Source organism: Meriones unguiculatus, chromosome 21 (assembly GCF_030254825.1).
Source record: "Meriones unguiculatus strain TT.TT164.6M chromosome 21, Bangor_MerUng_6.1, whole genome shotgun sequence".
NCBI classification, from domain to species: Eukaryota; Metazoa; Chordata; class Mammalia; order Rodentia; family Muridae; genus Meriones; species Meriones unguiculatus.
In genome coordinates, this window is record NC_083368.1 from 19,324,529 (window position 1) to 19,339,761 (window position 15,233).

A 15,233-nucleotide genomic window follows, 5' to 3' on the forward strand; every position below is an offset into this window, starting at 1 on the left:
TGTTAGGATTTGCATGTATAAAAGCATAATTTTGGTAGATAACAACTCAAGTAAAAAGCATTTAACTGAAAATGAATAGAAGAAATTACTGTCTTACAGAAATCATTAGTTTTTAAGTCCCTGTCTTGTGTATCCATCTGGAAATGTTGAAGTTTGTAAGATAATTTGTCTTTCAAAAGACATCCTTATGTGGGCAGACCTGGATTTGTTTGCTGCTCTGAGAGTTGGACTCAGCCCTGGCACTGAGCCCTGCTGATAACCCAGATGACTTACTTAAGAGGAAGAAGAACCAGGAGGGAGGGGAGCTGGTGAGAGCACAGCAGATGAAGCATCGTGACTGTGCTTTTACTTCTTAGCTGTCACAACAGTCTCCGGGCAAGAGTGGTCGTTACCTGAACGAGTTGAGTTCTGGCTTCTCAAAGAGCTTAGACTTCAGGTCAGAGCTGTGATGTCAGTGAGGTGCCAGCCTATCAGTAGAACAAAAACCAAAAACAAACAAACAAACAAACAAACAAAAAAACCCTAAAGGCCTTAAAATTTCACCTGTGATGCTGAGACTTATAGCAGCCATGTTTTGGTCTGTTTGCACAACATTCAAGTGAAAAACAAGGTTGTCAAAGTTTAACTGTCAGAAGTATTCACATGCAATTCAGACACCCATTTTCAGTTGAGAAGCAAAGTAAAACAAAAACCCAAAGTCAAAGCCAAAACAAAGATAAAGAGAAAAACAGCTTCTGAAAGATAACAGGGGAGCATGCAGCCAGCGCAGCCAGGGAAGCCAGCACAGCCAGCGCAGCCAGGGCAGCCAGGGAAGCCAGCACAGCCAGCGCAGCCAGCGCAGCCAGGGCAGCCAGCGCAGCCAGGGCAGCCAGCGCAGCCAGGGCAGCCAGGGCAGCCAGCGCAGCCAGCGCAGCCAGCGCAGCCAGGGCAGCCAGCGCAGCCAGGGCAGCCAGTGCAGCCAGCGCAGCCAGCGCAGCCAGTGCAGCCAGCGCAGCCAGGTATAACCAGTGCAGCCAGGTATAACCAGTGCAGCCAGTGCAGCCAGTGCAGCCAGTGCAGCGAGTGCAGGTGAGGAGCTTGCCTGCTTCATGTGAGCTTTTCCTGGCCCCTGTGTTTGAGTTCTGGACCTCTGATTAACACGTATCAGGTATCTGTATAACTCTAGAATGCATAATTCATAGGCATTGGATCTGAATGCTACCAGATTGTATTTCTTACGAGAGGCTTAGAAACAAACTACAAGTTTTGTAAAAGATTATTTTTTTAAAGAAATAATACATGTAGATATTTCTGTGAATTCTAAATTCTAAGGGCAAAGGGGATCTTTACAGGTTTAAAAAACTCTGTAGAGCACTGTCTAACACTATCAAAAGTAATTCACTTTCGTGTGATTAAAATGAAGCGCGAATGGTCAGTTCTGTTAGTTTGTAGTGGCTTTGGAAACAGCTTTAACTCCATGTGATGACCTAGTATGTTTCCTACAGATTCACTGCTTCGGTTGCGACAGATGTTTTATGTCCATAGGCAAAAAATTATCATAGCAAAATGGAGGGAGAAAGCCAAACAAAAGAATAAACAGAGAGAAGAAGACTTGGTATGATATTAAATGTCATTTGTTTTAAATAAGGAAAACTCATTTTAATATTTTGTTTAAAGATACTGATAAAGACACGGTAAGTGTTACACCTCTGAGGGGAAAGGTATTCTGGCGTTTGGAAGCCAAGGAATACCATGAAGTCTCACTGTACTGCAAACCTCACACAAGAGATTTCTTGGGAGGGAAAACCCCAGGAGGGTGGCTGGCTTTGCTTGGTCAAGAAGCAACTGAGAGAACTGTGGAGGATGCAGGCTTTCTTGGTGAGGGGTGGCAATGAAGATTTCCAGGGTGGGGATTGGTGAGAGTTCAAGTCCAGATTTTGGGCTTCTTACTCAGTAGGATAGGACCTGGGCACACCCTTTAGGGCAATGTTATGATTATACTACTTCCTGATGAATAGGGGCATTGAAGTCCTTTGGGAAAACCTGACTTTCACTGGCAGAGTATAATTGGGAGTTGATCACCTCTGGCTCCATAGCTAGGGGCTAGTAAGCCTGTAAAAGCAACTGATTAAAAGTCTGGTCAGGAATCTGTTAAAGAAATCCTGACCAGAAGTTTTTAAGGCAGGGTGTGACCAGTAGAATTAAGAAAAGGGGGAAAAGGAGGATTAAGAAGGGTAGTATCCAATTGCATATCCCACTGGCCAGAAGAACAGAGCAGTTTCTTGCGTTTTTGAAGTTCTGACTGGAGTTGTTGGAGCTTTGTCGTCTTTTAATATACCTGACTGGTTGACATAGAAGCCACATTCCTCCTTGAGAAAGAGACAAAGACCACCTCCCTCTGCTGTTTGTAAATCTAATACTTACTGATTTTGTAGCAATACAGTGGCAAGTGAGTCTATTTGTCCCTGGAGTGTGAGAATGGTCAGAGTCCCCCACTGGAGATCCTGGCTGAACTTAGATGAAAACTGATAGTAAATAGTTAGGGAAGCCGTCAGCCCTGCCACTCCAGTGGTCATGCCAACAATTAGACCTAGGCCTGGAAGTAAGGGTAGGATCTCAACTGCTTGTTTGTCATGCTGTGCCTCTGTAAACCCTGTGAGGGGGATTGACTGGGGTTCTTCACCAGTTACCACTCTTAATTTTGGAAAACAACATCAAAACAAACCAAAAAACCCCACCAGGGCACAAGTCCCACCTAGTGGGTAGGCAGACACAGAAGATCGAGGCGTAGTGAATGTTCAGACGTAAGGGCTGGGTGGCAGTGCTCTGAGCATTATTACAATCTGGAGGACCCAGTGTTTTCTACAGCATGACCCTGAGGAGTTAAATAGTCTGTGATACTGAAGAGAGAGACGTGGGAGTGATGAGGAGTGCAAATAGGAAAAGGTTAGGCATTCTCTATCCTTTTCCTATTGTAGACAATCATTTCAACCCTGCCAGTCGGAAATCTCTGCTTTGGGTAACCACTGCGCATCTGCTCATGCCATGCTTGCAACTACTTTGTGTACTAAGCTGCTATCAATCACTGCCCTTTGCCAGATGATTGATGGTCTTACAGTGAACTAGTCAACTGCACACACCCACCATTCTTCTTTTACTTATGTTGATTGTCCCTGAGAAAAATTGAGGTTCTCTTAAGCCTGATGTTTGGCAAGCTGTGGTTGATATATAGTGTGTGTATTATCAATATATTACTACCCTTTCTATATTGTAGCAAACTGAGTGTTTAGGAATTCATTTCCCCTCCCCACCCAGCTGTACACTTTGTTGGCAAATAGTCACTCTGTGGTCAGTGAGGGAGAACAGGTAGTGTGCTGGGTTCAGAAGCAAGTGAGACCTGTGTGTGCTGGCTTTCCAATATGTGCCCTTCCTTAGATTCTGCTGTAAATACCTTATACCAAAATTGTTGCATATGTGGGTTTGGGGGAGCTGTGTGCAAAATACTCATCAACCATCAATATTCATCAACTCATCAACAGAAATGCTTTCCTGTTAGATCATTTTCAGGAAATGTATTATGCTAAAATGAGACTTGCTATAATGGTAAGTCAAATAGGTTTCTAAAAAAGTTTCCAGCCAAACTTTGGGCAGAGTGCAGGGAATCTTATGAAAGAAGAGGGAGATAGACCTAGAGGGGACAGGAGTTCCACAAGGAGACCAACAGAATAAAAAAAATATGGGTCCAGGGGTCTTTTCTGAGACTGGTACTCCAACCAAGGACCATCCATGGAGATAATCTAGAACCCATGCGCAGTTGTAGCCCATGGCAGCTAAGTGTCCGTGTGGGTTCTCTGGTAAGAGGAGCAGGGGCACTCTCTGACATGAACTCAGTGGCTGGCTGACCATCCCTCCCAAAGGGGGGAGCAGCCTTACCAGGCCACAGAAGAGGACATTGTAGCCAGTCCTGATGAGACCTGATAGACTAGGGTCAGATAGAAGGGGAGGAGGACCTCCCCTATCAGTCCCCTATCAGTGGACTGGGGAAGGGGCATGAGAGGAGAAGAGGGAGGGAGGGTGGAATTGGAAGGAGACAAGGGAGGGAGCTAGAGCTAAGATACAAAATGAACAAATTGTAATATTTTTTTTTTCCTTAACTTCTCCCATTTGGTTATTTCCCTGCTAATACTTTCCTTTCGTGTCCCTAAATACTAGCGGTTCCACTGTGGGAACCTCCATTTTGTGGTCCATAGTTCTCTTATCTCTAAGAGAGGGGACAATGCCAGGTCTCTCAGGGGCAGCCTGGGCCAATATTTATGACAGCTAATGGTAGTAGTCTATAAAAGCTGAGATGGCCCAGAGATTGTTATGTGTTTGTATTAAAATTATCATTTAGGGAATAACGGCAATAAACAATGTGTCAAACACTGTACCTTCTAAGGATCACTGCATTTGACCCTTTGGACAATTTCTTGGAATTTACAAATCATTTTCATTGCAGATTTCAAAACATGAAATTCAGTTGAGAAAATGGAGGTTCAGGTTAAGAGGTAAATCAACTGAGGAAAAACCCGTTACCCCTGAACGAAGTTTATCTGACAGTGCCATTTTGACTATGGAATTTGACATTGCACAACTACCCGAACGAGCAATATTGCAGGTTTGTTGAATACTGTAAGATCTTGCATTTTATGTGTAGCTTGGAATTAGGGTAAGAATGTTTGCTTATAATTTCTTCCTTTATAAATTTCCTGCAATATCCTGTCTTTTTATTGTAATTCATACTTGCTTGTTATAGCTCTTTATATGTTTTGGCAACATTGACCCTCTATCTAGAGTGTTGTTGATTATTAATATTTATTATTGATTTATGTTTTAGTTAAACAGCGGTTATTCCTAAACCAGATGTATTCCTAAACCAAATCACCAAACAGAGACTAGGATGTATTTAGTTAACCTACAGCACAACATTGGGCAATGATTACTTCATCCTAAACCTCCAAGCCTGCATAGTTTCCTACCATTCAGATTTTACCATTATACTTGTTTTTAGTCATCTCTTAGGTCCTGTTCATCTCTCCTCCTGGTTCCAAGTCCTCTCTTGCTGATCTCTGCTCTCTGACTCCCCCCACTCACTTTCTTCTCCCCTCCGGACCAGCATTGTGGCTGGTTGTTTTCTTGACAATACAGAGAACAAATGGTGTCATGTTTACACAAACTTGAGACAGGTGATGCTCAGAATAAGCATCACAATGCAATGTTCAGATTGAAACCAGATAGTGAGGTAGAGAAACCAGCATTTGAATGAACAAGGGTAAATTGTGGACATTCCACAAGAGCATTATACCATCACTAGAATATATCTGAGTATTTCCTCCCTCATACTTATCATGATTTCTTTTGCCTCTTGAGTATTTTGATGTCAGGAAATTTAAATGAAGCCTATCACTTCTGCCCTAATAATTTCTCTTTATGCTACATTAGTATCATCCTCCTCAGTGGTTTTCCTGAGTGATATAGCGTTGACACACATATAGCTAATTTTTTTTTCTGTGACATTTTGGTCTTTGCTAATATTTCCTTGTTTATCAGGGATTGCTTCACAGTTTCTGTTATGCATTCTAAGATACCACAGATGACCTTTAAATACTTTCATGCCTCTTTGCCTATGCAGTAAGAACCTATGGCAGCACGCTTTTGTTCTCCCTTTTATGGTTTTAGTTACTGTTGAAATAGGTCTGTTTCTATGAAGTCAATTTTAAAATCATGTTTGCTTTAGACGTCGTGACCTTATAAAACATTTTTGTTTATGATAATCTAAGTCTTATAGAAAAGTTTCAGGTACAGACAAAGAATTGTGTTTCTTACTGTTTCCCACTTCTTTCCTAAGATTCCCTGCACTCTGCCCAAAGGTTGCCCATAAGTCTCAGAATCTGCATTGATAGTCTGCAGGGCAGAGCCTTTCAGAGGACTTCTGTATCAGGCTCCTGACTTATTCCTTCTTTTTGCCTTCTTCTGATATCCATCCTCTTTGCCCTTCTGGATAGGGATTGAACATTTTAGCAAGAGTCCTCCCTCTTGATTAGTTTCTTTAGATGTACAGATTTTAGTAGGTTTATTCTATATTAGAGGACAGGAACTCCACAAGGAGAGCAACAGAACCAAAAAATCTGAGCACAGGGGTCTTTCCTGAGACTGATACTCCAACCAAGGACTATGCATGGAGATAACCTAGAACCCCTGCACAGATGTAGCCCATGGCAGTTCAGTATCCAAGTGGATTCCATTGTAATAGGAACAGGGACTGTCTCTGACGTGAACTGATTGGCCTGCTCTTTAATCACCTCCCCCTGAGGGGGAAGCAGCATTACCAGGCCACATAAGAAGACAATGCAGCCACTCCTGATGAGACCTGATAGACTAGGATCAGAAGGAAGGAAAAGAAGACCTCCCCTATCAGTGGACTTGGGGAGGGGCATGCATGCAGAGGGTGGAGGAAGGGAGGGACTGGGATGGGAGGAGGGAGGGAACCACGGGGGGATACAAAGTGAATAAAGTGCAATTAATAAAGAATTAAAAAAAGAAAAAAAATGTTAAAAAAATAAAAAATGAGGTGGTGAGCAACAACAATAACAACAACAGCAGCAACAACAACAACAGCAGCAGCAACAAAAAAGAATTGTTTTTCCCTGAAGAGTTGTTGCTAGGACATTCTCTTACAGTCAGCCGCCAAGGTCCTCAGACTTAGCTCTGCTTTCTTGGTTGCCCCAGTTACGCTCTAGCAAGCGTGTTGCTATGTCTCCTTGATCTCCTTCAGGCCAGAACAATTCCACGGTCTTTAATTCTGGGGCCCTTGAAATGAAAATTAGACAAGTTTTACTATAGAGCATCTCTTCAACCTGGCTTGTTTTATGTGTCCTCACGTGTTAACACATGCTCTGTTTCTGCACTAGCACACACAGACGTGGTGATATTGTGTTGCTTCCTTTCCATCCTCTGCGCAGCGCAAGGTTTGGTTTCGGCAGCTCTGCTCTCCTTGGCCTCCAACTGCCTTGGGCTCCACAATAGACCCCTCTTTCTCAGTTCTCCTTTCTTTTCTTACTCGGATCCACCATGGGTGCTTCTTGGGGACCACCTCCCTACCATTCTCTGGCTCAAAAACTTTGTGGTAGGCCGCTAGCCTGAGCAGATACCTGCTCTTTCCACACTTGAATGTATACCTAAACCTGGCTTCTGGCTCTTTTTTCATTGATTTAACTTCTTATTGATTCTTTGTGAATTTCACATCAGGCATGCATCCCGGTCCTGCTTGTCTCCCCATCCCCACATATCCACTCTTCACCCTTGCAACCTATGCCTTCAAAGTAACCCCTCCCCCAGACACACACACACACACACACACACACACACACACACACACAAACAAACGAACAACCAAAAAAACAGCACAGAAAACATCTCATGATGGAAGCTGTAGAATTTCACAGTATATCTCTCTGTCCACACATCTTTACTTGCAATGAGTCATTGCAATGGCTTATTGATCTGGTTCAAGATCTCTGGCTTCTGTGACACCATCAACAATTGGGTCCTCACTGTGCCTCCTTCTGGATATCCGTCAGTCTGCTTCAGCTGACCTAATAGTTTTTTAATTGAACTGCATGGAGAGGGGAAAAAAAAAAAAAAGCTAAGGGGAAGGGATTCAGTTGCTTTTTAAAGAAATTAAAACTCCAGAAAAAATATTTGATATTTTCTGGTGAGGGATGTATCTCATCTGGTATCCTAAAGAAAGCCCTGGGTTCCATCTCCAGCACCCTGTATGTCATGGTGGGTGGCTTATGCCTGTAACTTCAGCATTCAGAAGGCAGGTAGGTCTGAAGTTTAAAGTTTAACATTATGGCAAGTTTGAGCCCAGTCCAAGGTACACAAAACTCTCTCTCAAACAAAACAGAACAAGTACTCTGTATTTTCCCACAAGGTGAGCCATTTTGATACACTCTCTTTGTGTTTACCTTCATGGGAGTTCCCACTGGATTTCAAGTCCAAAGCCATAGCAGGTCAGCTATCACAGCCTTGGGCTTTCTGGCTTAGGTCTGAGCTTTTAATCTAACTATTTTCCCTCAGCAGGAAAAACTCCTAACATTTCTTAAAGTCTACCGGTGGTGACTGTTCTAAGCTTTCATTTCTAAGCTTAAAATAAAAAGCCCATTTTGCTTTCATTTTAAAAACATTTTCATTAAATAGAGAATTGTGGGCTGGCTCCTTTCTATTGCTTTATTTATTGTTTGAATGTTTGTTACTTTTGGTTTGATGAGGCAGGGTCTTATTATGTAGCCCAGGTTGGCCTCCAACTGACACTCCTCCTGCCTCAACCTCCCTAGTGCTGGGCATAAGTTTTTGCTGCTGTGTCTTCTGCTTTACATCCTTTGAAGTAAGTTAGTAGCTGAAGTTTTCTTTTACTATTTCTTCAAGCTTTTTTTTTTCTCTTCCTTTTGTGGAACTTCCAACTATGTATATGTTAGATAACTTGATATTTATTCCTAAAGTTTTTTGAGTTTTTCTTCATCCCTTATTAGCCTTTTCCTTTTTCTTCTTCATTTTGAGTGGTGTTCGTTATTATTGTTTTTTCAAGTTCAGTAATTTTTATGAATTATCTAGTCTGATGTTGAGGTCAATGGTAAATTTTTTGTTACAAAGACTGTGTTCACATGGTTCATTTTAGCAATACCACTTCCACATTTTATATAGATGGTCACCTAGGCTGACCGCTATATCTTAACTAATGTGATTAGCACCACAATAAGCATAGGAATACAAGTATCTCTTCTGCTGTTTTGTTTCCTTTGGGTGTCTACTCAGAAGTGGAATAGTGGGGCCACCTGGTAGCTCTATTTAAAACATTTTTTTTAAAATTTTAAGATTTATTTATTTAATTAAATGCTATGAGTATTAATGGTTAGCCTGCATATATGTGTGTATGCAATGTACGTGCCTGGTGCCCGCGGAGTTCGGAAGAGGGCATTGAATCCCCTGAAGCTGGAGTTACAGATGGATGTGAGTCACCATGTTGGTCGTAGGAATCGAACCTCAAGTCTCTGTAAGAGCAGTAGGTGCTCCTAACCACTGAGCAATCTCTCCAGGTCTGGTAGCTCTGTTTGCATGGGTAACTGCCGTACTGTCCTCACTGGGACTGTCCTGACCCACGTACCTTCCAGCAGTGTTTAAGAGATCCTTTTCTCTACATCCTCACCAAAGGATTGTGAATATATGCCTGCCGACCGTAGGCTGGAACGGCACCGTCTCACCGTAGTTCTTACTTGTACTTTTCTGATGACTGACGGTAACTGAACACTTTTCATATGGTTGTATCTGTTAGTATTTCTTCTCTTGAGATGTACTTATTCAGATCATTTTCCCATTTAAAATTAGATTACTTGTATTTTGTTAATTTTGTTGGGGTGTCCTTTTATAGTTCACATGCTAACCTTCCATCAGGTGCGTATTTGCCAAATATTTTTCTCATTCTTTAGATTAATGCTTTACTGTTAATTGTTTTCTTTGCAATGCATTGTTCCTCTTTTCAGAATTGTTGTATATGTGTATATATTTCCCCGTGAGTGTATTCCATGTGTATGCAGGTACACATGAAGGCCAGAAGAGGGCATCAGGTGTGTGTGTGTGTGTGTGTGTGTGTGTGTGTGTCAATGTCAATGCCTCCTCTTTCCCCAGGTGGAGTTATAGTCGTCCTTGAGCACCTGAATATGCTCATGCATACATAAACATACACACATGCACATACTGTCTTAGTCAGTGTTCTGTTGCTGTGAAGAGGCACCGTGACCACGGCAACTCCTAAGTGGTGCTGGCTTACAGGCTTACTCCATTATCAGCATGGCAGGGAGCCTGTCAGCTTACAGGCAGACATGGTACTAGAGAGGTAGCTGAGAGTTCTACATCCAGATTGTCAGGCAGCAGGAAGAGAGAGAGAGAGACGCTGGGCCTGGCTTGAACATTTGAAACCCCAAAGCCCATGTCAATCTATGCTCCTCCAACAAGACCACACCTCCTCCAACAAGGCCACACCTCCTCCAACAAGGTCACACCTCCTCCAACAAGGCCACACCTACTGCAACAAAGATACTCTCCCTAGTCATGTCATTTCCTAATGACCAAACATTCAAACATTGAGCCAATGGTGGCCATTCCTATTCAAACCCATCACACATGCATAAAAATAAAAGTGAAAGTGTTAAGAAAAAAATACTAAGAAAGAAAAAAGTATAATGGTACATATGTATGAGAATGTTATAATGGAAGCCCTCAGTTACAATTGGAGAGTTATTTTTTAGAGCATTTATTAGCTGGGCACTGTACCACCTACTTTAGATCCCAGGAGTTGTAGGCAGGCAGATGTCTCTGAGTTTGAAGCCAGCCTACTCTACATAGTGAATTTTCACGTCAGCCAGGGCTACATCATAATACTCTGTCTCAAAAACAAAAATTAAACAACAACAACAACAACAACAAAAAAAAAACCCACTAAAGTCATGTGTTAAAAATAGAATTTACCCCCCCCCCAGGGGGGAGCAGCCTTACCAGGCCACAGAAGATGACAATGTAGCCACTTTTGATGAGAACTGATGGTCTAAGATCAGAAAGAAGGAGAGGAGGACCTCCCCTATCAGTGGACTTGGGGAGGGGCATGCATGCAGAAAGGGGAGGAAGGGTGGGGTCGGGAGGGGAGGAGGGAGGGGCTTATGGGGGGATACAAAATGAATAAAGTGTAATTAATAATAAAAAAAAGTGTTAAAAAATACAATTTAACTCGATGACATCTCTGGCTAACTAGTTTGTGGGAACTTGAACATAACAATATAATTTGAGTTGAGGCTTGATTTGGGAAATGTGTTAGTTTTAAAATGAATTCAGACTTATGCACAGAGACTGCCTAAAATTTTGGAGAAAGAATTGAGAATAGTGATTTGAAAAATAAAATTTGAACTTATCTGGAAAATATGCAGTTTTTAGGTCTGGTTCTATCAACCGGTAGAACAAGTCAGGGGGGTTCGTTCTTCAATCATTTCTTCACAGTAGAATTTTTTTTTTTTCTCATTAAGGAATGCTGCTTCCTTAACAGATGGTAGGACTCATATCCTATCAATCAAACTGTTGGCACAACTCAAAGCTGGGGAGTGGGGTTTGGCTAGGATCACTGTCATTTATATACCATTACACCCACTTTCCATGAAAATGCAAGCGTTTGGGACACAGCAGAGAAAAGCCCTGTGTTGGTGAATTTAGTCTTGGAATAACATAGCTAAGTAATGCAGTTGTCTGATTAGCTAACAGTGTAACCCTTGCCCTGTGGCTACCCTTCCCTTTAGCTGTGACCTTTTGTGTGCAAAAACAGTTATAAAGTCGCCTTCAGATTTTACAGCACTGCTGACTCATCTTCTCACTTGGGAAGAAAGAAATCCCCTCAAACCTGGACAGCTATGAAAGCCTTGCCAGACTGTGGAAGAACCAGATGGTTCAGGCTTCCTGGGTTAAATTACTTGGAACTGTAAAATCAAAGAGTATGTTCAAGGATTTCTCAAAAATCTATGTTTCGATAACCCGTGGGTCAGTCTGACCTTAACCAACCAAGCAGAAGTTGGTGGTGGCAAGTCCTGTGGCTCTGTGCTGAATGAACAGATTAGTTGCCAACCCACGTTGCTCTGTGAAGGAACTTTGTGTTAGCTGGCTTGATTTGTGGAGTGGAGGAAAAAGCCATCAACACAGAACATTTCAGAGTTGCTTTAAGGGACAGTTCATTTTGGTAGGCCTTGCCTTACCCCATACCTCACTTTCATTGCTTCAGCCTCAATCAGTGATGCCAGCCAAGTTGAGAGTTTGCGCCTGATTTTAATCTAAGGTTCTCGTGAGTTTCATGGCTCCTTTAATTTCATCAGGAACCATGCTTGCGGAAAGTGATGCATCACTCGAGAGATGCCAAAGTACAGCACAGAGGGAGGCGGCCGGGTGGAAGTTGGAAGGCTGTGTTCTGCAGTTGGGTGGCTGTATCGCTGGCCGTGTGACCCGAGGCTGCTTTTCTTTTTATTTGTAGGTTGTTTCATTTGGAAAAAGGAGGGTGAAATGAAGATGGTGTTGGGTGAGGAGCAGGCTGATTACTCTCATGCATTTACTCTTGTAAAGAGCAGTTAGTGTTTAGGAAGTGTTGGAGCAATGCCTGACATACAGTAAATGTTGTCACTCGCTGTTACTAACATGTTGAACTAACCGCTGATCTGAAGTTAGATGGGAAGTCAGAAAGACTGGATTGCAAAGACGGCTGCTTCTCCCAGCTCACTGACTTCTCAGTCTGAAGAGTGAAAATTCCCAGCGAAGAGTATACGCTTGTAGTTCCCTCCTTAAAATGAGTGCGGGCTGGATGGTATCAGGGATCACATCTAGCAGAATGTGTCAACAAGTCTGAGATGGAAACGTGAAACGCATGAGAGGGAGGAATGGTGGGAGGAAATGGTGGGAGGAAAATCAGAAGAAAGACAGAGAAGAGGCTTCATGTGTGTGCCCATCCCTGGGTGCTCTTCCACCACACCCATTGCTTAGCTGGGGCCCTCCCCATGGGTCAGCTTATGTGATCCCATCAGAGAAGCTTCTCCTGACCATGATCACCGAAATCGTTCATACTATGGAGGCATGAATGGAAATAGTTACTGTGTGGAAAAAAAACACACACACACACACAAGGAAAGAAAAGGAGGACATGACTGCTCCTAGGGGCTGAGGAGAAGGTTTATTGTTCATGCGAGGGAGAGCACAGTCATAGGCAGAGACTTCTGGAAGAATCCAGAGTAAACATGGCCAGACTGAGTAAGCCAGGGCATGTGAGGAGAGCAGTGGACGGTGGGGAAAGCAAGAGACGAGCCACTGACCCAGACAGGCAGCCTGGGCGAAGAGATTGGCTAAGAGGGCTAGAGGCAAAAGGGCCAAAAGGACTCCTGTCACCAAAATGCCTGGATTAGATAGGGAAAAGCAGCTGAAGAAAGGGCAGCCCAGTCTCTGGGCTGGAGAGGTTTAGGGTAAAGGGAGGGGCATGCCAGGTAGGGACAGAGGCATGCTGAGAGAACCTGGTAGCCAGCATCTGCTCTGATATGTTAATAAGCAGTTTCGTTAGCTGTTTGTTCCAGGCTTGAGACCTTTCACTTATGAACAATTCTTCTAAATATTCTTGATTCTTGTCTGTTCCTCCCACCAAAGCATATACATGAGTGACCCCAAAAATTCTACCATGGAACACCTACAGCTGATAAATACCTTCAGCAAAGTGGCTTGATACAAAATTAACTAAAAAAAAAAAAAAAATCAGTAGCTCTCCTGTATACAAAAGACAAAGGGGCTGAGAAAGAAATTAGAGAAACAACACCCTTCACAATAGCCACAAAGGGCATAAAGTACCTTGGTATGACTCTAACCAAGCAAGTCAAAGACTTGTATGAAAAAAACTTCCAGTCTCTTAAGAAAGAAATAGAAGATATCAGAAGATGGAAAGATCTCCCATGCCCATGGCTTGGCAGGATTAACATAGTAAAATGGCCATCTTACCAAAATCAATCTATAGGTTCAATGCAATTCCCATCAAATTACCAACACAATTCTTTACAAACCTTGAATGAAAAATGCTTAACTTCATATGGAATAACAAGAAACCCAGAATCACTAAAACACTCCTCTACAATAAAAGATCTTCTGGAGGTATCTCCATCCCTGATCTCAAGCTGTACTATGGAGAAACAGCAATAAAAACTGCATGGTACTAGCATAGAAACAGAATGGTGGATCAATGGAATAGAATAGAAGACCCAGAAATAAACCTACACATTTATGGACACCTGATCTTTGACAAAGATGCCAAAGCCATACAATGGAAAAAAGATAGCATCTTCAACAAATGGTGCTGGTCTAACTGGATGTCTAACTGGATGTTGAAAAATGCAAATAGATCCATACTTATCACCCTGCGCAAAACTAAAGTCCAAGTGGATCAAATACCTCAATATAAAACCAGACACACTAAATCTATTAGAAGAAAAAGTGGGGAAGAGCCTTGAACTCATTGGCACAGGAGACAACTTCCTGAATAGAACATCAACAGCACAGGCTCTAAGATCAACAATCAATAAATGGGACCTCATGAAATTGGAAGCTTCTGTAAAGCAAAGGACACTACCTACAGACTGGGAAAGGATCTTCACAGAGGGCTAATATCCAGAATATATAAAGAACTCAAGAAGTTAAACTGCAACAGATCAAGTAATCCAATCTAAAAATGGGGTACAGAGCATACACTCTTTGAATTCTGGCATTATTTTTTTAATGATTTATTGCTTCTTTCCTACTAGTACCCAAGAGACTGTGTCATAATCAGTGCAGATTTGATCATTTACTCAGTAGTTAAGGATGCACACAGTACACAGGGATCTTTTTTGGATGCTGAGAAAAAAAAAAGCAGGTTAGATAACAGTTTCATTCTTATGCACTTATATTTTGAGATGAATCAGATGCAAATAAATCAACAAGCACATGAAAGCATGACATGGTGAATTAATTTTTTGTATGTATGTATGTTGAGTATGCATGTGTGTGTGCTTGTTCACACGCCCATATGTGTTGTTTTGTGTATGCATTTGTATGTGTGCCAATGTGTGTAGGCCTGAAGTTGACATTAGGTCAATGTCCTTGGATCACTATTTATTGAGGCAGGGTCTCTTGCTAAACCTGGAACTCACAGATTTTGGCTAGTGTACCTAGACAGTTTCACCTGCTCTGTAGAGGGAAAAGCAAAGTCTTGAAGCAGGATATTTCTGTAAGAACCACTGTGAGGGCAGTGGCAGTGGGAATGAAAAGGAAAGGATCTGGGTAGGAAACAAAATGTAGAGAGAATCCCAGACCAGATGGAATGGAAGGTTGAGTGAGGGCAGCTCTGGAGCAAATGGAGGCATGGCCGGCCCAGGAAGAAAGGCGGCAGGAACAGAACCAGCTTCTCTATTGCTCTTCCAGGCATGACTCGCCCCCAGTTCCTGACTCACTTCCCGAAGCCTTCCTAATGATTTTCTTTCCATACCTGTACTGGCTGGTTTTATATGTCAACTTGACATAAGCTAGAGTCATTAGAGAGAAAGGAGCCTCGGTTGAGAAAATGTCTCCATGAAATTCAGCCGTAAGGCATTATTTTTCTCAATTAGTGATCAGTGAGG

General features: G+C 42.4%; 1 protein-coding gene across 1 annotated transcript in view; it reads left to right on the top strand.

Annotated features, from left to right (window-relative positions):
* Window positions 1-15,233, top strand: part of Fbxl13 (F-box and leucine rich repeat protein 13) — a 195,523-nt gene that overhangs the window by 32,935 nt on the left and 147,355 nt on the right. The window contains exons 6-7 of the mRNA XM_060373954.1: window positions 1,485-1,594; window positions 4,478-4,636. Coding sequence (XP_060229937.1) covers window positions 1,485-1,594; window positions 4,478-4,636 — 269 coding nt within the window. The remainder of the gene's footprint in view (window positions 1-1,484; window positions 1,595-4,477; window positions 4,637-15,233) is intronic.